The sequence below is a fragment of the Macrobrachium nipponense genome, chromosome 2 (assembly GCF_015104395.2).
Source record: "Macrobrachium nipponense isolate FS-2020 chromosome 2, ASM1510439v2, whole genome shotgun sequence".
NCBI classification, from domain to species: Eukaryota; Metazoa; Arthropoda; class Malacostraca; order Decapoda; family Palaemonidae; genus Macrobrachium; species Macrobrachium nipponense.
Window position 1 is genome coordinate 53,243,837 of NC_087201.1, and position 25,759 is coordinate 53,269,595.

Below are 25,759 nucleotides of genomic sequence, written 5' to 3' on the forward strand. Positions count from 1 at the left end.
CAAAAAAATTTTTTAGATAATTTTTGGAATTTTAGCTCTACATTATAAGTACATAGTGTGTTAGGGACTCAGTATAAAATTTCTTAGAAATTTTATTGGGGTATCTGCTTTTTTTATGAATCCATATGCCCATACAAACTCAGTCCACCCCATTTGTCTGGTTTTAGTACAGTATCAGAACTTAGTAGGTCATTAACTTGTGACCTTAGGTCAGTAAGGAAAGAGGAGAATGTGTAGAGAATATACCATACTATATTTATTCAGTATATATGTGGAACATGGAAAGGAACCGTACCTGATGATAGAGGATCTAATGTCAGACTGGCCAGTCTTCGAATGGTTTTATTTTTTTCCACTGGTAATATCTCAAAAGTAGTTGGTCAACTTACTACCTGTGATGTTCTGGGTCAACCTATGGGTCTTTATCCTGTTTCTTAGAAACCGATATGGAAGTCATAGAACAAAGACTGGTTGAAAAAGGATATAAATGAAGACGGAGCCATATGGAGAGAAATCACTTGATGTCTAACCCCTTGAAGGAAAGCTTGGCTTATGAAGGTTAATGATGCTGATGATGTTTACTCTACTATAGGGCTGGGACAATGTATGTCTGCCAAGTTACTGAATATATGATACAGACAGGCTGATGGAAGTGTGGTAGCATTACAGAGAATAATTATTATAGAGCAGTAGAAGAGTTTAGGGAAGGAAGGGGATAAAAAAAATGTAATCATAGACTTACAACTCTCATTAGCATGATGAATAACAGTGTATGTACATAGTTTAGTTATATTTTGATTAAAATTATTTTATTGCCAAATACTCTGCATAAGTTTGCTGGCTACTGCATTTGTATACTTTAGAGGTTCCATTTGTTTCATTGTTAATTTTCCCTGTAGGGGAAGTGCCATCAGTGCTTCACATGCAGTGCACTGTAGGCATTACTTTAGGTTTGCAGTTTTCCTTCAGCCCCTACCTGCAACCACTTTAATTGCTTCTACTGTACCTCAATTCAAAGTCTCTGTTTCATCTTACCTTCCACCCTCTCTTAACAATTGATTCATAGTACAACTGTGAGGTTTTCTTCCTGTTACAGCTTTCAAACCTTTTTACAGCCTATTTCCAGTTCAGCACGGAATGACTTCATAGGTCCCAATGCTTGGCCTTTGGCTTAAATTATATATTGTATTCTATTCTATTTGTTATTAATTTTAATATATATATATATATATATATATATATATATATATATATATATATATATATATATATATATATATATATATATATATATATATATATATGACTGGTAAAAAATGTTCTGTAACAACAGAATTCCATCTAATAAAAGGAGCCCATAAAAACACCAAAATATAGAGAAAAAGTACTATATTTCAGAGACTGCTGTCTCCCTCATCTACCTGAAGAGGGAGACAGCAGTCTCTGAAATATAGTACTTTTCTCTATATTTTGGTGTTTTTATGGGCTCCTTTTATTAGATATATATATATATATATATATATATATATATATATATATATATATATATATATATATATATATATATATATCTAATAAAATGGAGCCCATAAAAACACCAAAATAGAGAAAAAGTACTATATTTCAGAGACTGCTGTCTCCCTCTTCAGGTAGATGAATGAGAAAAGTTTACAGAAAGGTGGTATTTATACCAAGAGGTCCATCCACAAACAAGCCATTTTAAGTCACCCCCGCTGATAATCTTCCTCTAATCTTCTTAAGGGTTGGTTGAATGAAGACCCCCTAAAGACAAGACCAGAGATACACCCAACAATAAAATAATAATTCCCCACCTGGACACGATTAAGAGAATAACCAACCCCCTCGAAAATCGAACCCTTTTGTATTTACTTACCCAAACACCTTAGCCAAATCCCTGATTAACGTCCAACAAAAGACATCTCCAAAGGACTCTGGGGTATACGAAAATCCCATGCCAGGACTGTGACCAATCTTACATCGGATTCACAGGTAAATCCCTTCCCCAGAGATTAATACAACACAAACGGTCAGTTAGGTATGGACAACAGAACTCGGCTATTTTCAACCATATAAATGAACATAACCATAGAATAAACTGGAATTTGTCACGTGTAATTTATAGCAGCAACTGCCGGTACAAGAGTCAAATGATGGAATCGGTTCCTTAATAAAAGAGAGGCAGGTAATGAACATCTCAAAGGAGGATGGATTTCGGACACGATCGACAACGTCTTCATTCAACCAACCCTTAAGAAGATTAGAGGAAGATTATCAGCGGGGTGACTTAAAATGGCTTGTTTGTGGATGGACCTCTTGGTATAAATACCACCTTTTCTGTAAACTTTTCTCATTCATCTACCTGAAGAGGGAGACAGCAGTCTCTGAAATATAGTACTTTTTCTCTATTTTGGTGTTTTTATGGGCTCCTTTTATTAGATGGAACTCTGTTGTTACAGAACATTTTTACCTCATATATATATAATATATATATATTATATATATATATATATATATATATATATAATAATTATATATAGATATATATATATATATATATATATATATGATATAATATATATTTTTTTTTTTTTTTTTTTTTTTGGGACGACATTCCTAGGTTACAAGACTTTTCAATTATATACATCAAAAATTATTTCCTGGTTTACAACACATGTTCCAGGGTTACGGCACTTACAACGCTGATCTGGCAGAAGAAATAACTCCAAAAATGCAATATAATCAATATTTGAAGTTTTTTTATGAAAATGCAATAAGAATGCAGTTAACATAGTTTTTAATGCACCCAAAGCATTAAAAGTAAGGTTTTCATAGAATTTTTGACAAGGTTCTGGATTACAACGATTTTCGGCTTACAGCACGTCTCGAGAACGGGACCCCCCATTGTAACACGGGGACTGCCTCTATATATACTTATATATATATATATATATATATATATATATATATATATATATATATATATATATATATATATGTATGTATGTATGTATGTATGTAGGTATATATGTATGTATGTCCAGTATATAGATAGATAGATATTGTTGTCCTAGGATTAGAGTGCTATTTTGAATATATTTAATTAAACCTGAGTTAGCACTTAAAATTTAGTAACTATAGAAAACTATACCCTTTAAGTGCAAACATTCATTAGCAATTTATTTTGTTTGTTTATTTATATAGGATTATATTTTTTGTTTAGCATGTTTTGTTGAATTTTATAGTGACTTCAGCACTTTTGATTTCATATAGTTTTTCTTCAAGTTGTGCGATGTATTTCTCTCCAGCAAGAGGGGGAAAAGCAAATTTTCAAGGGACATTTCTTAGCATATTTACTTTATGTAAAATCCAAATATTTTTGTAAAGGAAGATTTTTACATTTTTAGCATAAGGAAGAGGCAATACTTTACAATGGTCATGTCAAATACATATGCAAGACTAAGATGATGATTATGTTTCAAGATGGGTATTGTTGATGTCCTTTTGGAATTTCCCTTAAACCCCCTTTTAAATAAAATTAATACATACCATGTATGGAATATTGTACATAAAATCCATATTGCTGACAAAGCTATAACATTGAACTCAGTTTTTTACTACAGGACTTTACATTTTTTTTAATAGGTTGATACCCTACAATAAAGTGAATCAAGTTTGTGTTTTACAGGTTGGTACATTACGTTACATGGCTCCAGAAGTCTTAGAAGGTGCTGTTAATCTTCGAGACTGTGAAGCAGCTTTAAAACAGATTGATATATATGCATTAGGGCTTGTATTGTGGGAATGTGCTGCTCGCTGCCATGACCTCTACCAAGGACTTCAGCCTCCACCACATATGCTGCCCTTCCAAGCTGAGATTGGTGAGTTAGATATATGGTACAACATTAACCTGATTAATCAGTTCTAAGTTATCCTTTCTGCTGTATTATCCAGAGACCAAGACCCATCAGAAACGAAAGGTAATGAAAAATTATTAAACGGTGAAAAAAGAAAAATACTTGTCAGAAGGAGATGATACAGTATTAACATCAAAAGAATAATGACTATGTTAGGGAGAACATTTTTGTGAGGTCAGTCATGAATTAGGACATGAAGGAGATAAAATGATTGATATACCAGGCCCTAAAGAAGACATGAATATACTTGAAGGATGAATTCAAAGTTGTCCCAAGGGGATTCCAACACCATGCCTTTCATATATGGAGCATCCTTTACTGTAAGTGCTGGACTGGCTGTGTACTGACTAACAAGGGGTGTACCCAAGTGGAGATAGGGATGTTGGTTGCCCAGCCTTCCAACCAACACTACCAATTGTTCTTCCGCCTCTGGTAGAGTTAACATGTTGCTCTTGTTGCTTGTGTGCTGATTGAGTACCTCTTGTGCTTTGTTTTCTTTTTATGTGTTCTTGGCAGCTCTTTGTACTTTCCATTGCTAATTTGTGCTTGAGTATACCTTGTGTGCCTATGGGAATAGTTCTTCATTTATTGTGCTGTGTCTTCCTTTGTTGGCCATTTGTCCATTTGACCAACACTGCTGTGAGGGACATGGTTAATCCTGTCAGTTGATGTCCCCTATTACATTAGATTCACCCTCAGTCTATTTCTTGCAAGGGGATATATTCCTGTCCTGAATATGCTGCTTGGCCTTCTCAGTGGGAGTGTTATCAGAAGAGGAGGAAGACAAAAAAAAATCCCTCACCTAGCCATGACCAGTACCCGAAGTGATGTCAAATCCTTCTAGAACTTACTTTCCCCCAGTAACTATTCCCCATTCCCCTTCCCCCCTCTGGCAGAGCTGGGCTTCCATTCATGAAACCCATTCCTCTCTGTTAGGAGGTGAGACATATAAAAATCTTTGATGCAGTTGAGGAGGGTAAGGCATTCTTTGAATATTATAGGTCTCTTGTCTTGGCATTTGTATACGTAGACTCCTTGGCTAGGTTGAGAGAGCATCAGGAGGCTAGACACTGGTCATAGACCTCTTGGCACTGAACAGCTAAATCAATAGAAACTGTTCACTATGGGGATGGCACATTCATTGTAGATTCAGAGGGGGAAACTTTATGATCTCAGTCAACTTTCAAGGTGCATACTTTCAGATCCCAGTACATTATGACCCGAGGAAGTTCCTATGATTCATGTGCCAAGGGAAGTTCTTCCAATTCAAGGCTTTCTGCTTCAGGGTAGGAAAAGCATCCCAGGTATTCACCAGGGTTTCTGTCCTGGTCTTGGCTTCGGTTCACTTGAGACAAGTAATGACTCTTGTCCCTCTGTCAGAGTCTGGGTGTACCAGTGAATTGGCAGAAGTTCGACCTGATCCCCGAGCAGCAGATTAAGTATTTGGGGATGAGACTAGACTTTGTAGCAGTGAAGGTCTTCCCAGTACTCCCCAGATAGATAACCCCAAAGAAGTTGCTAGGTGATTTCTGGAGGATGAGGAACACTTGGCTCAGCTATGGAAGGTGATCCTGGGTCATCTCAAGTCCTTGGAGAAATCATACCAATGGGAGAAGCCACATTCAATCCCTGCAGTAATAATTGAAACAACTTTGGTCTTTTCTGACGAACTGCAACACCACTTGGCTTCCCTCAAGGAGGTTTGGGAAGACCTGGTGTGGTGGCTCTCAGATGAAAGCCTTCGGGGGTTTCCCTAAGGTCGCCTCCTCTGGAAATACTCCTCTTTTCAGATGCCTTCTGCAAAGGCTGGGGAGCCCATCTAAGGGAAAAGTTAACTTTTGGGATGGTAGACCCTGGACCTACAAAAATTGCGCATTAATGAACTGAAAATGATAGCATTGTGGTTGCCACTATAGCTATTCTAACATAATTTGCATGGGGACTCGATGGTAGCCATTAGCGACAACACCATCTGGAGATTCTGTGGTGTAGTGCAGTAGCTGCAACCTCATAGATGGATGTTATCCAGCATCTCCTGCAAGAGAAAGGCTGTTCTTGCATAACAGCAAAGGAAATGCCGGGTTCCCTCTGCCTATCCTCAGCCAATGTCTACCGAGGAAAGTGGGCCGTCTTCTGTAATTGGTGTCATAGAAGGGGTTACTCTCTAGCCAGTACCATTATTCAGGGGGTTAGCAGACTTCTTGGTGTCCTTTCAGTGTTCACCGTTGAGGGTTAAGGGGCAAGTGCTTTGCAAGTCTTCTGCTTACAGTGTGTGGACCTGTCTGCCCTTTTGGAAATTTCCATACTTATGAGGATTTCTTTTTTAGGGGGAAGGGGGCCAATTGCATCCTCCCCTTAGGAACCCCTGTCCTGATCATAGGACAGGGATCCCACCTTAAAGACAATCTTTCTCCAAGCCTTTGCCTCAGCCAAGAGTGTCAGGGAAACTACATGGATTGTCCTATCTCATCTGACATGCAAGAGAGGTGGCTTGGTCTCCTTCATTCCAGAGTTTGTGGATAAAACACAAAATCTCTCAGTTCTAGACCCTGAATGAAATACTGTTAGGCCAGAGTGTAAATACCTTTTCATTAGCACTGGGCATTGCAAGAAGATCTCCAAGAATACAATAACTTGATGGCTGCATGAAATTATTTCCAAATATCAGCTGTGGACCATTCTGCCTGGCCGAGGGCTTGTGACATCGGCAGCATAGAACCTCTTGCCTTTTGAAAGTACTTCTTGGGCAAGCAGTATGGCAACATCATACTACCTTCACCTCACAATTTCTGTAGGATATGTAATGGCAGCTCAACAATTAGTGTGAATACCAGGTCCTTACCTTGTATCACATGTCTCATTTGAATACTTTAACCAAATTGTTCTTTTGTGAGTGAGAGTGGAGTAGGTGTTTCCCCACCCCTCCTCTTCTAACCTGAGACCATTCATACTGAAGTACATGACGGACCTGATTGCATACAGTTAGGCGCACTATGAGCTCCTGTTCAAGTATAGAATGCAAACCATCCATTTACTCTTCTATCATTAGAGGAAGGGAGGATATAGTAGAATCTTCCCTCAAACTCATAGATTATTTTAAAAAGCCAAAAGCATAGCAGCTGGGTTTACCCTGATTTGTTCTGACAGAGTTCTGTGGTAGTGGTAGCACATTCTTAGCACCTCTGCTTATTGCTGACACATCCTCACTGGGGTGGGTACTACCCCACCCTTGCCTTAAGGCACTACCTCCCACTTAAGAGTGAGTCTTGTAAGTCTAGCATGATCTGTAGTGTTATACAGACGTTAATCATGGTGTGGAAAATTATAAAAGCTTTTGTCAGTTTGAAAGTAAAGTTCTGTGAAGAATATAATCTATAAGGAATCAGATATCAGAAGGGAGTTAGAAATGATGCTATTAGGGATTTATGGAGGTTCTGTATGGCGACAAGGTTATGATGAATGGGAGATGGAAATGGCTTGGTCATGGTCTTTTTAAATCCTGTGGGAGAATATTATGTGATAGTATCAGCTAGAATCCTTTAGGCAACAAACAAGATGGAAGAACCAGAACTAGATGGATGAGAATTATCAGAAGGGATGCTAGAGGTGAATGAAGACTTGTGGAAGACAAAACACATCAAATACATATGTGGCAGAATTTCACAAAAACTGTCATGCGTTGGAGGTTTCGATAATGAAAAATTGATCAAAATCAACTGGTTTTTTATCTTTTTAACTGAGTGGTCAACTGATATTATTACACCCTGCATGGTACACTATCATCACTATTAAAGGATGTTTGTAGGATCCTTCTAGCCCCTAGCTGCACTCACTTTTTAGTGGTTTACTTTGCATTCATCCTAGCTTCACTTCTATCTTACTGTCCAAACTATCTTAATACAACTCTAGGGTTTGTTTCCAGTTGCACATTTAGATAATTGCAATTCATCTAATTTATATTATGGATCACTTTTATATTGCATTCCAAATACTCTTTAATTGCTAAATGGGTGAAAGTGCTCCAGTGTCTGGCTTAAACTAAATTTGATGATTTATTTACCATATATACTCGTGTAACACATGATCTCGCATATCATGCGACACCCAGATTTTCACCCTTAAAAAATTATTTTCTCATGTATCACGTATCATGCGAGTTAAATTTATGAGACCAAAATTATTTTAACAACAATAGGCTAACCTCTTTCCCTCCTCTTTATCTATTCCATTTTTTAGTTAGACTAACCCCTTTTCCACCGTCTCTTTATCTATCCCATCTTCTTGTTAAGTTTAAAATAGTAAAAGAGAATGCCGAAGGTATTGTTAGTAATATTATACTTGTTGTGTAAACGCATAGAGCCAGAAACAGGTGATTTGCTATGAACAACCAAATCCAATAACAGGAAAGGTTTTGCTTGCATTTCAACCATCGTATGATAGTAAAAAAAAAAATGACTGTAGTTACGTTACAAATGGTTAAGGAGAATAGGGCTAATCTATTTTTACATTACTTTATCCTTACTCGCTATGGAGAAAAGATTGACAAGGGCATATACTGCTAAATTTAAGCTGTAAGTTTTAGTTGAAGCTGAGGAAAGAATGTTGATCTGCTAATGACTGTTATCGTGCTGGGGCAACATGGATGAAACTTGCAAACTTCGGTATAGTACCATCAAACTCGAATGTAAACAAAACTTGAGAGAAATTAGCTTTAGTCAAAACTATTGGGCATGAAAGACCACATTTTGCTATTTTCACTCCAATTAAAGATAAATATGTAGAGCTCATAGTATTCTGATGAGATAAAGGGAAAATATCGAATGGAATGTGTTGATTTTTGTTTATGCAATAAACATGCCCTCAGCGCCATATACTAATGATAAAAATAAAATTTTGTTTGCAAACGATACATGTTGAAGTAATATTTTGACTTGAAAACACTTCGAATAACGTAAAATATCCTTGTCCCATATAAATAGAGTATCTTGAGATTCATTTGCGCTAACTAGAAACAAGAAAGTCGCTCTTGATTTGAGTTCAATACAGCAATACACTTACCTTGCAATTGCCCTCAGCTGATTTCCAAACCAAAGCATTGATTGCTATGTTTGTATTTTTTTTCCTTAATACAAACAAATACATAGTATTATGAAAATACATTTAATATTATTGGATGCAGTGAAGTTAAAGCATAACTTTTAAAAGATCCATGGAACAGATGCATAATCATTATATTTGTATTTGACCATACGATGCTAATGTGCGATTATTACATACGTACTCTAATCTTATATCTTTTGTATGATGCGACCCCCTTAAATTTAGCTCCAAATTTAGGTCTTCAAAAGTCGCATGATATGTGAGTATACATAGTAATAACAAAGATCCAAGAAGTCACACTTTCTTCAAGGATTCAGACTATTCTACAACACAAGATCAGAGCCATTCCATTGATGGTTTCATCTTTTCAGGACAGACAATTGGAGCCAGGGTGATGATTAGGAACACACTAGTAATCATTTTTGACACCCGGAGACTCCAGGTGGTATACCGAGAGCTCTCTCTCCTTCTTTTTTTGTCAAGACAGCCTCATGTCATCTCCAACGCTTTCCTCAGTTTCCTTAGCTAGAAGTCCCAGGATACACAGACTTCTACAACAGAAGGAATGTGTTCTGTCATCTGAGATCTGGAAAGCTCCCATGACTGGGTTGGGAAGTCTTTGTCTCATCTAGATCTTAGGGTCATTATTCCATTGATCTCTGTTAAAAGTGAGATTTGATATGTAGGAGGTTCATTATGTAGATGCCTTTGATTCTCCTGAAGGCTTATGGTTCAGGATGAGGCCAAATGTAGTAAGTTCTTGTATTGGATTTGTGATGCTTGACCAATAGAGATGCCTGTACAAGTATTCTTGGTTGCAAACTAAAAACCCATGTCATCTTTAAAGTCTAGAGGGTTCCTTCTAAATATCTCATATCCTTCATCCCACTTGATGTCCTGATGTATATTAATGACAAAATTGTGTTATTTCCAGTGTTGGGAATCTCAAGGAATGATTTTTAATAATTCCTTTGAAATCTAGATGTACTGAAAACATATTTTTACAGGCAGTCCCTGATACTATTATCAGCAAGAGTTCTGTTCTCGGTGGGGTGCCAATAAGCAAGAAGCGCCATTGACCGAAACTTGGCTACTCATTGTGCTGATATCAGGTTAATGGTGCCTCTGTTAGGTATGTTATGGTGCCGTAACTCTATTATCGGCGCCTAACCGGAACTCGGAGTGTTATGGCTCCATAAATTGGTGATTTCATGGCACTAGACAAGCCCCACAAAACCAGATTGTCATTAACCAATTCTGCCTGTCATTTGCATTTTTCATAGTTAACAAACCTGCAGTCTTAACATTAACTGCCCACCTCTAGCCACCCCTCTTCTGGTTAACCACAGGTTGGAAGAAAAACTGATGTCACGAGGTTGGTCTTGAGTGTCTTGACTTTTTTCCACCTCATTTCTGTGAGGGATGCCAATACCACCAATTCCTTGCATATACAATTCTTATTGTTTTTAACCATTGCCAGCTGTTTCCAGAAGATTTATCCTGATGTAAGACCGCAGGTTTGTTACCTACGAAAAATACAAATAAATACAAAATTTGGCATTTTCTTTACTAGCAGAATGTAGTTATGACTATGATTATGTAGCTGATACACCTAGGATTGTAAAGTACATAGTAAAGCAATTCTGGTGTTTTTTGTCCAATCCTGGTTAAATAAATTTTATGCAGAATACATGTGCTTAATGAAGCCTTAGTTCAGCTCAAAATCATCTTGAAGAAATGATTGTTTTTCTTCATGGATTCTGAGTCGCTAGAACAAATTCTAATTCCAGACGTGAATGTTTAGAAGTAAAAGTACAGTATATGATGAAATGCATATGACACCTAGGGTAAATAGATTTATTTAATACTTAATGTAAAAGTGTATTGGGATACATGTCTAATATTTACCATTTTCTCAGGTTTGCACCCATCCTTTGAGCAGATGCAGGTATTGGTAGCACGCAACAAAGCTCGCCCTTTGTTCCATCCTGTGTGGAAAGATACAAACCCTGCTATTAGGTTATTGAAGGAAACAATAGAAGATTGTTGGGATCATGATGCTGAAGCAAGACTTTCAGCAATGTGTGTGGAGGGACGGTTGTCTGAATTGCCTGTTCTTTGGGAAAGATATAAATGTGAGTACTTTGAACTGCATTTTTACATTTACTTTTGAGTTTTTGTTTATAGATGTGATCAATACCAAAAAATTAAGCAAGTAATTCCTTTCAAGTGCTTTCATAGTCAATAGGCAGAAGTGCTAAATACTAGATATCATGCTTTTGCATTAGTTGGACTCATCATCTTTAAAAGGAAAAGATAAAAGAAATACACTTGATTTTAACACATGATTTTAAGCCACTGACTGCCCTTAAGCCTGTAGGAGGAATTTTCAGTACACATATCCTGAATCTTACTGAATTACATGTTATGGAAGTATGCATAGGAATTTAGTTTTTCATGTAAAATTTTGAAGTCACATATGATGAGAGGAGTAAGATTTGTTTTGCTGTTTCTGTGATTTGAAATTATTAGTACATTTGGTATTTTTACAGCAAGTCTTGGAGTAAATGGAGTTAGTCCTACAATCAATCCTATGTCTCATATGGGTGTTACTCAGCGTCAAGGTGAAATGTTTAGTGGCCTTATGGGTAATGGTGGAAAAGTTATCAGTAATGCTCTTACTCCAAGGGATAAAGAGTCAAGTATTTCAGAAGCAACAGTAGAAACAACAATAACAGCTTCATCCTCTGCTCCAGCTGTTGAACAGACTCTAGGTAAAGTTATATTGTTTTGAACCACTTTTTCATGAAAATTTTATTGAAGTTGAAAAGTTTTCAATACTCTTAATATTTAATATGTGCTTTGTTTGTAAATCTAGAAGTCTGAATTATCATCTCATAATTATGCTAATTATATATTATGAAATTATGAGATGACTATTACGTTTCATACTTATAGACACTTGTAAAATGCAAAATTTAGATTGTATAACATTTTAATTATATATTTTTTTATCACTTATGACACTAACATATAGTATGTATCGCATCCAGATTTATAGCTTTACAAACAAACGCATAAATAATGCTCTATACAGTGAACTTCACAAGCAGCAGGTTTGTACATCTCTCTTAGGGAGGTTGCTTGAGGAATGGCTGAGAAACATAATTTTTCTTTCAGAACGGTAAAAGGTATCACTGATGGGCAAGAGGGCACTGAATACATAGAGTTGAATATTTTAACTTAGTGTATGGTTAAAATACTTTGTAATAAAATAGTATTCTTACTCATAAAGAAAAATGAAAAATTCTGTGAATTTAAGGACTAAAGAGCATAAGTAGATCCTTTTTAGTAATTATAAAGTGAGAAGTTTGAAAGTATTGGTGTGTAGCTCAGAATTGATACATTTTGCAGTGGGGAAACAATTTATGAAAAAAGTTGAACCTTTAATGATGTTTAAATTTTTATCATAAAATTTATTTTTTTCAATACTCACATCTCTTTTATACATCTCTATTATGGTAACTAATTCCTGCATCAGGCAGGAGGAAAACAGAGCGAAAAAACTAAAAAATTAATATGATAATTTTTGAACTATCTATTAACCCGTTCCTTTCAGATGATTCAGACATCTAATGTTTACCATTCGGTATGTTCTCAGTCCACATGAGTTGGGAGGTTGGGGGGAGTTGATTCATAATAGAGAGGTAAATATTTAAAAAGTAAAGTATTAGAAAAATGTCTCTTTTTGGAAATGAATCTTACCTCCCTATTATAAAAATGTCTTTTGGAAATGAATCTTACCTCTCTATTATGCTATCTTATTCACACATTGAAGAAAAGGTGGGAGAAAGGTGTCAGGACAAATATTATAACCCACAAGGCAACAACAAAATTCCGCCAGGAGTAAGAAACTTCTTATTTAATGATTAGAATCCATCTGCTGGTACTATTGGCAGAAGACTAATTCATTAACCTGCAAGGACATCTGGAAGATGCTGGAGGCTCCTTACAAGGGATACCACTCTTACTTTTAGTAAACTGGGACAAAAGGCCTTGTGCCTAGGCCAGTAGAGCAAAGATGGTAAATGAATGAAGGCTCTTACCTATCTCTAACTAAGCACCTTCATATTCCTCTAAAAATGAACTAAGTAAATACAAAAGGCTAGAGTATAGCCACCCTAAATGTTCAAGATTTGAGTTCCTCTTGTCATATTGATGGGCAAAAATGCTCTGCTTGATTGTACTGAATCTCTACATCTGGTAAATAATGCAAGGGAAATATAGTTACATCTCCTCTGGTCTACTTTGACAACACTCAAAACTGAAAAATACCGTAGTTGCCACTGCTCTCCTTCATGGAGCTTACCTTCAGGAGTGGGAAGAAAAAGGGATCTAGATTAGTGTTTGCTTCCTTAACCAGGTTCTCCGACAGATGCCATGGTATTTTTTGCCATAGGTCAATCTGGTTTAAAACACTGTCTGAGGTCCTTGATCCTCTGGGGGACACAAAATAATTTAGGAAGAGCCCAAGACTTAACCCTTTCACCGCCTAAGGACGTACCATATGTCCACAAAAATCTCACCCTTCACCACCATGGGACATACCAAACATTTACAGACAAATACAATTAAATAAAAATTTGCCATAAATAACTTTTTATATGTGTAACTTACCAAGTAATTACATACCTGACTCCCACATTGACAAGAGGTGGGATACATGAATTTGAAATAGAAAAGTTGCTAGCACTGAATACAATGCTTGTTGTTCCTTATTAGTTAAGAAAGCCTGCAATAAAAAAACTGCCTCTGGTTGGTACTCAACTTAACCTGTTGTGGCATGGTAGTAAAGTGGTGGAGCGCCTCTACTTAAGTGGGAGCTTTGCAACGAAGAGGAAGTCTGATGGCTAGCAAAGCATCATTAGAAGTTTTGCAGCAAAGGAGCTTACTGATGGATAGCAAAACTTCAAAAAGTGCCCTTACCTTGAGCGCAGTACCACAACAACAACAACCAGACAACAGTGTCACCGACGCTGAAATAAAAACCAAGACCCATCCACTGAGAGTAGTGGGTGCTCCAGGAATATTGTACCCCCAGCTCCCCTAAAATCTCAGCACCTTACTACAAGGTGAAGAAATATTAGCAGAAAATCCTATGCTTCCTTCCATGATACCATGCCATTTACTAATAATCGCAAGGCATAGCAAAAATTTTAAAGGTTTTAACATTCCTTAAATGGGGAGAAGCAAAGATCGATTACACTTCCAGTAGGTCGATTGTAGATTGGATGTAAGGAACGTATATTGCCTTTAGACTAATGAGCTAGAAGCTGTTCTGATGTCTTTAGCTTCCACTTATAAGTAAGTCAAATGCTCTCCTGAAACTAAGAGTGGTCTAAGAAACCAACTCCAGTCATTAAGACGGGCAATGCGTTCTTAGAGAAGAGGGCGAACAGGGTCCTTGCCAGAACACTAAAGGTTATGAATGGCCCTCTGTTCTTCCAATCCTGCTCAGGAAATGCCTGAAAACTCCAACTGAATAAGAGAGATTTCTACTCTTCCCAGAGCCAAGGATGCGGGGAGGGTTGGTGCCAGATAACTGGAAGCTGGCGCCAGGTGCTGGGTATTCTGAGTTGGCGCCAGGTTGTAGGTGGTGCCAGATGAGCTGGCCACCAGGTAAGCTAATCAGTTAGGAGCTGGTGAGTGCTCCTATGTACCTGAGGTATGAGCTGGCACCAGATGAGCTGTAAGACAGTTAAAGAAGGGTTCTCGTTCTTGGTTAAAAATTTCCAGGGTAAACAAGCAAACTGCATTACTGAGTCAGACATAGCTTGATACCCCCCAAAAAATGAATATGATTGATTCTAGATTGGTAGACTGAGCTAGAAGATGATGTCTACATCTTTCAAATGCCTCTTGTAGCACCTCTGAAAAACCCCTTCCTTCCTGACAAGCATCCGGACAGCTCAAAGCATGTCTGAGCAAGAGAATTAGTTAATGGAAGATTACTCTTTATTTCAGGGATTTCAAAATAGTACTGAAAGGAGTCGTGGAAAAGGTTCTGATGGAAAGTTCAAACTATGCACAACTTTGCCCTTTGGAACCTTTTCCACAACTCCTTTCAATATTTTGAAATCAATGAAATAAAGAGCAATCTTTCATTAACAAATTCTAAAAATTCCAGCAAAATCAATTCACAATAATGGAGCTAGAAGCGCGAATGTACCAAGATATCACAGGGTGACACAGCAATTTTGAAGTGTGAAAATTAACTGATGATTCTGGGAAAGATTGTTGGCGTGGGAGGGCTGGGGGCACTCAGCATGAATGGCCAGGCTTTTTTTACGTTCTCCCAGCGAGGGAATCTTGAAGCTAATTAAGACATTTTTGTAATAAAGTTTTACTGGGCAGGACTGGTCACCTTGCAATAAACTTTGAAGCATTATCAGCAAATTTTGAATTTAGGCTGCCATGCAAGTTGAAACTATAGCTATGTAATTGCTTGGTAAGTATATATAAAACTATTTTGTCATAAAAATGTAATTTTAATCATCAAATCTTTAAGACGGCTGAGTTTAAGGGTTTACGTGGAAGGATATTAAATACTGAAGAATTACATCAAGTTCCAGCCCAGTGGTTTAGATAGAGAATAAAGAATATAAACTTAAGGAGCTGAAGGTTTCCTTATGTCCAGGGTAGCAGAGAGATCTAGACCAAAACATCTTAATATGGATGCTAACGTGAAGCAGTACCCCTTAATAGCATGAAGGGACAAACCTTAAGTGAAGCTCAAATGAGTCAAGAATTTCATTAGGATAATAGAGGTATGAGTGTAGGCAATCTTATTGGAAAAGCACCAAGCACTTAAGACTGACCAACGTCTCTTGTACAGTGCATTAGTCGATTGCCTTTCGGGATTAGTGACGGATCTTCCGCAGTCCTTGGGAAAACTTCTTGTTTACAAGAGACAATTGAGGGTCTGCACATGGTCAGCTGAAGCATGGGGAGGTATGAGATAGGAAATTTTGGAACAATTTTCTGCACGGCCATCATGGAGTCACCAAGGTCATGCGTGAATCCGCAGTAAGCCAGAATAGTCATAACTTAAAACAGCCAAAAAAGGAAAATATAAAGTTCCATGTAAAACCAGTCCAGCAGCTTATGTCTACTACCCAAGGTTTTGGAACCTGCACTGGCAGACAAAAGATGAATCTTGTGACAAATATCCACAAAGGGTATGCCCTCAACTCCCACCGACCTGCAGACTTGTGGATGTTCATTCCAGCACAGCTGACGAAAAGAGGCATTCCTTCATTCTGCTCAGGTGAAAATCTAACTTGATTAGGCACAAAGCTGAGTTTGTGCCTCTTAATTGCATAAGTAAGCCCGTGCTTGTCCTGTAGTAGCTCTTCCAATGCTAAAAGGATTCTACACTGAAAGCATCTCCAGGTGCTTTATATGTAGCTCCCATTCCTCCACAGACCAAGCCCTGGACATGTCTGCTGGCTGCAACCACATCTCAACTTGTGGTCAACAAGGTCAGAACTCTTCAGCTGGAGGGAGTCACTTTATACACAATGAGGTCAATTACTCCACTGCGCTCTATCTTGACATTGTAAAGAAGTGCAAAGACACCTCCCCCTCCCCCAAGGAGTCAGAACGTGTTCTATCCAAGCTGAAAACTGCTTCAGCACTCTCCCACATTGATACCGAAGGAGATTGAAGTGCTGAAAATGGGGCAGTTAGTGCCCGATGAGATGGCCGACACTATTGTCACAAGTGTCTGAAGCACTCATATGGGGTCTGGCACTAACGTTTGGTAAAGGGCCAAGATGTTAGTGATAACACCTGAAGCACCAAATACAAGGTGGCTGGCACTAATGCCTGGTCAACAAGCAAGAAGCTAGTATTAACGCCAAAAGCATCTAAAGTGCTGATGATGTGGTGGCTGGCACTAATGTATGCTAAATGCCTGAGATGTTGGTGCAAATGCCCTGAAGTAGCAGCTGGAGCTAATGCCAATTTAACACCTGAGTAAATGCTGATGCTAACCCCGCAAGTGTCTTAAGCACTGACAATGTGGTGGCTGGTGTTAATGCCTGGTAAACACCTGAAGTGGATTGCGTAACTTCAAAAGTATTTGAAGCACCAACACCCAAAGAGACGCTAACAATAACACCTAAAGCATATTAACCCTTAAACGCCGAGCCAGTATTTCCGGAAGTGTCTCCCGTATATGCCGGCGGCGTTCGCGAGTGAGCCGCCGAAGTGGAAAAGTTTTTTCAAAAAATCACAGCACGCTTAATTTTCAAGATTAAGAGTTCATTTTTGGCTCCTTTTTTTTTGTCATTGCCTGAAGCTTAGTTTGCAATCATCAGAAATGAAATAAAATATCATTATCATATATAAATATTGGAATATATGACAGCGTGAAAAAAAAATTTCATATATAATTGTATACAAATCGCACTGTGAGCAAAACGGTTAAAGCTAATTAGTTAATCATTTTTTCATTGTATTGTACACTAAATTGCGATGATTTTTTGGTATATAACAAATTGTAAAACGATCAAAGCAACATAGAGAAAATATTATCACAATATGATGCATGAATTCGTAACGCGCGGACGTAAAAAAAAGCTGTTTTCAAAAATTCACCATAATCGAAATATTGTGCTAGAGACTTCCTGTTTGTTGCCAAATGAAGGTAATTGATTGAATATTACAGTGGGGCCTCACTTAGTCGCGGATCAGCAATCATGGATTCAGTTAATCACAGGTTTTTCCTTGGACCACTTCTCAGTCTATATCACTGGTATGAATCCATGGTAGGCTAAGCCTTGTCCGGTTCCGATAACCAACCAATGCATGAACAGATTCACATTATGATATTAACTGTCAATAAAGGTAATAAAACCATTCTCACCTTATATATTATTGGCATATCTTCATAATATATAGCCTATTCATGGAATAATCCCACATCATTGACATCAACTTGTATTTGAGCGGCCAGCAGAAATGTAAACATTGAGTTACACTTAACAGCAAGCACCTTTGTCATTCTTAACCTTTTAGAAATGTTAATAGTAGTAGTGTAATTACAATAGTAATAACATTTAGGAAAACTTTAATTTTCAATTCGAACTTCATTATTGTTTTGGTATAGTAATCAACTTCTCTGAACACTGCAGTCATACAAACGATAATTGTCATAGATTATCGTATTGTTGTTTGCGATCGGCGATGAAGGGTTAACGTAATAAAACCATTTTTACCTTATATATTATTGTCATATATTCATAATAAAACGCTTATCTTATATATTATTGGCATATCTTCGTAATAAAAAGCCTCTTCAAGGAATAATTTCATGGGGAATGCATTTTTCAAAAGACAAAAATACACATGTTTACAGCATGCAATGATAACTTTATTTTGATATGATTACATTAATATTACAGTATGGTACTCTAAGCAGTACAGTAACTATTTTTTTATCATAAATGTATATTCATTCACTAAAAAAATACGTATGACCACCGTGACGTCACCAAACCTAGTCTCGTTTGTGCATACTATCTTTACACAATGTGATAGTGGTTACACCGTTCTACAAACTACTGATGTATTTTTACATAAGTATCCTCTAAATTCTGTCATAAATCACTTTACTTACATTTTTTGTGGAACCCAAATACTACGTATATCCCGGAAAATTAACGAAATTGCGAATTTTATCATAGAGCAAGATTCACTATTACTGTGTTTTCTTCTTTTCATGACTAAATGCATTTTTAGGATACACTCATTTACAAATTTTCAAATACTATGAATGTAAATAGCAAAATCTCTCTCTCTCTCTCTCTCTCTCTTACAGAAAAAACTATAATACTGATCTATTATTATTGTAATAAAAGAACAAAATGATCTTTTATTCTTTCTGTGATTTACGAAACTGCTTCAATACAACTTTTATAGTTGACTCAATGATTATCACATTATAACAGTATACAAGAGAATATCTTATCACTATCCATGTTTCATTTCTTATCACCATAAAAATATTTAAAATACTAATTTCATTATATTATTCTTGAGCTAAGCTAGTAACAGAACGCTCGTCCTAAGCTGCTATCTCAAGCTATTCAACAGTTACTCTCATCCCAAGCTGCTCTCTCTCTCTCTCTCTCTCAATGAAATATGAATTACTGTATCATAATATCATAAACTATTATGTTCAAAGTTAAAAATAATAATAATTCAATTAATAAATTTGTTTCTATTAGCAACTAAATTGTTTTCCAAAATAATTCTTTCGTAATAAACGTCCATCAGCTGATTCTAAACGTAAACAAAAGACAAAACTAGATTTTTATTGCTGTATTTTGCTGTTTATACATTAATATTATAGTTGGGTGCTGTAATCTTTACAGTAAATCATGTTTTTTTTTTATCATAAATATGTTCATTCACAAAATAGATGTACTATGTACTTTTAGTTTGGTGCAGCAGCCAAATCATGAAAATAGAAAGGAATTGTTAGGTAATATACTTTTGTTTGCTGATCTGATGAAATGGAAATTGAAGATAGGAAAGAATAACTTTGAAACTGTCTTGAATTTAGTTTAAGGAGATAGTTGAAGACATATTTGGTGCTTGAACTAAAGTAGGCAGTTATAAACATTGAAATAGTGGTCTTGGGTGGGTTAATTATTAAAGTAGGCAGTTTAAAGCAATTTTTAGGGGGGTTACCAGGATAACACGGATATTTACTTATCACGGGGGGTTATGGGCCCTATCCCCCGCGATTATCGAGGCCCTACTGTACTAGACTGCTGTAGCTTACAATTGCAGTTTTCAACCATTTCAGTCGAGTTAAAGTTGACCGAAGGTCAAATTTTTTGTATTTATCGTTATTTTTATGAAAATATTTGAAAACTGATAAAAGCTGCAACCATGGGTTGTTTTTATTTGTATTCTACATGAAATTGTGCACATTTTCATATATAAAACTTTATGTAACGGCTAATTTAAAATGGTGCAAACATTACGACAATCGGACGAAAAACTTTTATGATTTTTTCGGAAGAGTTACCGCGCGGACATAAGGAAAAAGTTTTTTCATAAATTTACCATAAATCAAAATATTGTGCTAGAGACTTCCAATTTGTTGCAAGATAAAGGTAAATGATTGAATATTACTAGAATGTAATACTTTTAGCTTACAATTGCGTATTTTTACCATTTCGGTCGAGTCAAAGTTGACTGAAGGTTGAAATTTTGGCACTTATTGTTATTTATATGAAAATATTTTAAAACAGATGAAAACTACAACCATGGGTTGTTTGTTGTTGTATTCTACATGAAATTGCACACATTTTCATATATAAAACTTTATGTAATGGCTAATTTAAAATGGTGCAAACATTACGACAATCGGACGAAAAAATTTCTGATTTTTTCAGAAGAGTTACTGCGCGGACATAAAGAAATTTTTTTTTTATATATATAAATTCACCATAAATAAAAAAAAATTGTGCTAGAGACTTCAAATTTGTTGCAAAATAAAGGTAAATAATTGAATTACTAGAATGTAAGAGTTTTAGCTTACAATTGCGGTTATCGACCATTTCGGTCGAGTCAAAGTTGACCGAAGGTTGATATTTTGGCACTTATCGTTATTTATATGAAAATATTTTAAAACTGATAAAAGCTACAACCATTGATTGTTTGTTGTTGTATTCTACATGAAATTGCGCATATTTTTATATATTAAACTTTATGTAACGGCTAATATAAAACTCTGCAAACATTACGACAATCGGATGAAAAAATTTTGATTTTTTCGGCAGTTACCGCACGGATGTAGGAAAAAGTTTTTTTTTTCTAAGATTCACCATAAATCGAAATATTGTGCTAGAGACTTCCAATTTGTTGCAAAATGAAGGTAAATGATTGAGTATTACTAGAATGTAAGAGTTTTAGCTTAATTGCAGTTTTCGACCATTTCGGTCGAGTCAAATTTGACCGAAGGTTGAAATTTTGGCACATCGTTGTTTATATGAAATATTTTAAAACAGATAAAAGCTACAACCATGGGTTGTTTTTTGTTGTATTCTACATGAAATTGTGCATATTTCCATATGTAAAACTTTATGTAACGGCTAATTTAAAATGGGCAAACATTACGACAATCGGACGAAAAAATTTTTGATTTTTTCGGAAGAGTTACCAAGCAGACGTAAGGAAAAAGTTTTTTTTTTATAAATTCACCATAAATCAAAATATTGTGCTAGAGACTTCCAATTTGTTGCAAAATAAAGGTAAATGATTGAATATTACTAGTATGTAAGAGTTTTAGCTTACAATTGCGTTTTTCGACCATTTCGGTAGAGTCAAAGTTGACTGAAGGTTGAAATTTTGGCACTTATCGTTATTTATATGAAAATATTTCAAAACTGATAAAAGCTACAACCCTGAGTTGTTTTGTGTTGTATTCTACATGAAATTGCGCACATTTTCATTTATAATACTCTATGTAACGGCTAATATAAAATGGTGCAAAAATTATGTCAAAGTGACAAAATAATTTCCGAAATGTGTCGCTGATGCTTTTTAGTGCGAGAAGAAAGAAATTCGCACTTGCGCACCTGGGTAACGATTGTAAACAAAACAACAGCTTGATCAGTGAGCTCCCAGCATCCCCCAAGGCGCGTGATTCAAAAGTTTTCGCCTAGTAGGCCTATAACTATTTTTCCGCAAATTTTTTTAAAACCTTTTTTTCGTTGACGTACCATACGTCGGTTTGGCACCTGACAATTTTCGTCGACGTTTAATACGTCCAATCGGCATTAAAGGGTTAAGTGATGACAATGAAAAACCTGGTTGAGATGAAGCCAAACCTCATGCGAATGAAGCAGTAGTAGCAGTCAGTAGGTGCAGGTTCATAGCCTGTTAAGGGAAGTGAGTAAGTGCCAAAGAGGATAACAATCTAGACCAAGCAGACCAATTGTATGTATGCTTGATCCTGAAAAATGACGAATCTAGTACATGGCTAGTAAAGCAGCAAGTGTTGAGGAAATTACCCCAATAAACTTTTCAAACATAGCCCTAAGACTAGCGAAATTTTCTTCTAATTTGCCAAACCTCATATCCTGAATAGTATGGGAAGCTCTGCAGGATTAAATAATTTGGAGAAACATTACTAGCAAAATAGGGAGAGTGGGAAGAGATTTTTTCTGACATCGCAAACAGATGAGAAATTCTTACTTGTAACCCCTCTTCCTGTGATAGTGTTAGAAGAATTCTTCTGCCCTTTTCCTATTCTTACATGCTTATCTCATTTGCTTATACTTTAAACAAACATTCTTTACATCATCTGACCAAACAATATGCTGATCAGAGTGATCATTATAAAAACACTCCTTATTATATTTAAAACAGACTATATCATGGCCATGCAAACTGAAAAGTAAAGCCTGGTCCTTTAAGAGGGTACTTACCCTCTTACCTTACATACTTTAAACCATTTATCTCATCCTTTATGGATATCATCTTAAATAATAACACAAATCAAGATAATCTAAACAGCAAAACACAGAATACAAACCACACTCATTACGTTTTTGTGGGCTGACGACAGAGAAAAAATGATTGGGAAACAATAGGCACTTGAATCAATTGAAAGGGTTGTGTTAATAGATGGTCAAAACTAAATGATCCTATTAATTTTTTAGTTTTTACACTGTTGTCCTCCTGCTTGATGCAGGAATTACAGCTTATGATAGAGGTAAGATTCATTTAAAAATTTGTATTTTGGCATTCATTTCCAGGGAAAAGATTTGTTGAAGTTGCTTTTTAAGTCATTGCAAACATGCTATCATTAATGTGTCTATATATCCAAGAAGTGTGTATGTAAGAGATGATGAATGATGTACTGTAAGTGTCAACATTTTAGTACTGTACAGTACATGCTCGTTGAATGGTACTGATAGGTCCATAGGGGGTGCAGATAAATATTAAATTCTGTTTAGGGAATAGACTTTGTTTAGAGCTCACACACACACACACACACACACACACACACACACACACACACACACACACACACACACACACTACACACACACACACACACACACACACACACACACACACACATACATATTTAGATTATAAAGCAATAAAAACAAAAATAGTTCAGTTAATTTTACTTTCCAGTATGAAAAGCTATTAAAATATGTAACAGGTTTCATGACCTAGGTGGTCATAACTGACCTTGGTTTGACTGCAGTTGTGTACTGTAAGACTAGGATGGTGTATAACAATTAAGCACAGTTTAAAATGTAATCCTCACTCACAAAACCCTTCTGTCCACACACTCATGCTTACAAATAAATGGATTAGCTAAAAATCCTAATTTTTTGGAAAGATCAAATTTCTTCCTTTTTATACCATACAATAAAGTACCTCAGATGTCTTCAAGGAAGTTTTTCTGATACACACCAGATGGTGTTCATTTATCAGGTAATCAGCTGATAGTTAATCATGCCCAAGATGATGAGGTATAGTATATATTTTGTTAAGAAAGTACAGTTATCAGTTGTTGTTATACATAAGTAATAGAAAGTGCCTCAGTGGCGTGGTTGGTATGGTGTTGGCATGCCACCTTGTTGGCTGTGAGTTCAATTCTTGGTCGTTCCACTGAGGTGTGAGAGATGTGTAGTTCTGGTGATAAAAGTTCACTCTTGACGTGGTTCGAAAGTCACATAAAGCCGTTGGTCCCGTTGCTGAATAACCACTGGTTCCATGCAACGTAAAAGCACCATGCAAACAAACAAACAAAATAAGTAATAGAAATGACTAAATTGAATACCACATATGTACCTTACATTAGTGGATGCCTGTGGGAAGAGTAGTCTAGTTTTTGGATTCCTAAAAGCAAGTTGGGAGGGTAATTAGCATAACAACAATTATTTTATGAATCAAGGCACACTGGAAATATTTTTTGCACATATGTCCAAATCCAAGTAAATACTAATACATAGTACATAGTACAGTGGAAAACTTGAGGTAATAATATGATTTTTTGCTCACAACCAGACTTTGTCTGCAACAAGTTAATATGAAACTAGAAGGGTTCAGTAATACCTAAATAGTAAATTTGGATGGTTATTTCATATACTGTATCACAGCACTAAAGTAACATTCTAAAAAGATTTGCTTGAAAATGTAAAATGTTTAGTATAAAGGCTCAACTTACGAAAAACTTGAGATACGAAAGCAAATACGAAAAATTTTACAGCTCCACATACGAAAATTGCTCAAGTTACGAAAGGTTGTTGCTGTAAAGTCCCGAGATTCGCCCGGACCACCGAAAACAATTTTAAAACTCCTGCGCCACCAACTGAGTAAACTCGCCACCATCCTCCCGCTCTTCCATTGGTTTCTGATGCTAGTCACCCCATAAGATCCTGCTCTCCTATTGGTCAGCATTCTATTCTATTGGTAAAAGGATGCTGTAAATTGAAAAACTTATTCATGCAATACATTTAATTAAAAAAAAAACATTTGGTAAAGATAGAATAAAGAATAGAAATGAATGGTTATTATAGTGTTTGGTAGTTTCAGTAGTTGAAGAGAGATAATGAAAATTTATGGCTTACTGTGTACCGTACTAGGAAAAGTGATTGCTTGGCGATCGTTCGATACTTGTAAGTGCTGGATGTAAACAGAAGTTAGGAAGCTTTTTTTTTTTTTTTGGTTTGTTTATTATAGATAATGGTTACTTAATAATTATTTGAAATGAGTACATGCAATACATTTAATAAAAAAAATTGTGAATTAGATATCATAAAATATAAAATAAATCAGACTGCCAACAAATACGTATTTTTTAGAATTCTTCTTCTGTTTTATTATTACGTTACGTGTATGCTTCATTATAGGTGTCAGTAACTCGGTATCTCCATTAGGTAAAGATAGAATAAAGAATAGAAATGAATGGTTATTATACTGTTTGGTAGTTTCAGTAGTTGAAGAGAGATACTAATGAAAATTTATGGCTTACTGTGTCCTAGGAAAAGTGATTGCTTGGCGTTCGTTCGGTACTCGTAAGAGCTGAATGTAAACAATCGATTGGAAAGTTTTTTTTTGTTTGTTTGTGTATTATAGTTAATGATTAATAATTATTTGAAATGAGTACATACTGATTATTTATACATTTTATTGGCATATTCTAAGCTTTTAGCTCTTAGGTTTAGATGTCAGAATCGTAGACTAGGCTACAGTAGCAACTGCTAACATAGGCTAGGCTTATTGCTAAGGGACATATGCTAAAGTCCTAATATATGCAGTAAAAATGGGGTTGAACATTACATGCAGTTGAATATTACTCAAGTATGTACAGTATTTTGCCTTTTTGGAGTCATATTTCTTCCGTCGGATCGGCGTTGTAACCCTAGAACATGTGTTTTAGGCCTGGAAATATAATTTACTGGGGTATTTTTGGAGGGCTTTGAACGGATTAGCCATTTTACATGTAAAATGTGGTCCAAGATACGAAAACCTCATGATACGAAGGGCGCCTCGGAACGGATTAATTTCTTATCTCGAGGTACTGCTGTATTAACAGTAATATTGTTGTACATGTCTTGTATTAGTATATCTAAAAGACAAGTAGGCTTTCTCTCTTCTTCTCTTCAGATCAGAATGGGTTT

At 36.1% G+C, this 25,759-nt stretch overlaps 1 protein-coding gene across 5 annotated transcripts in view; it reads left to right on the forward strand.

The window, feature by feature from the left end:
• The window catches only part of LOC135220584 (probable serine/threonine-protein kinase roco5), a 185,153-nt gene that overhangs the window by 154,015 nt on the left and 5,379 nt on the right, over nt 1–25,759 (forward strand). For all 5 annotated transcript variants that reach the window (XM_064257834.1, XM_064257832.1, XM_064257835.1 and 2 more), the window contains 3 exons: nt 3,707–3,899; nt 10,955–11,170; nt 11,588–11,809. In XM_064257834.1, the coding sequence (XP_064113904.1) occupies nt 3,707–3,899; nt 10,955–11,170; nt 11,588–11,809 (631 nt within the window). The remainder of the gene's footprint in view (nt 1–3,706; nt 3,900–10,954; nt 11,171–11,587; nt 11,810–25,759) is intronic.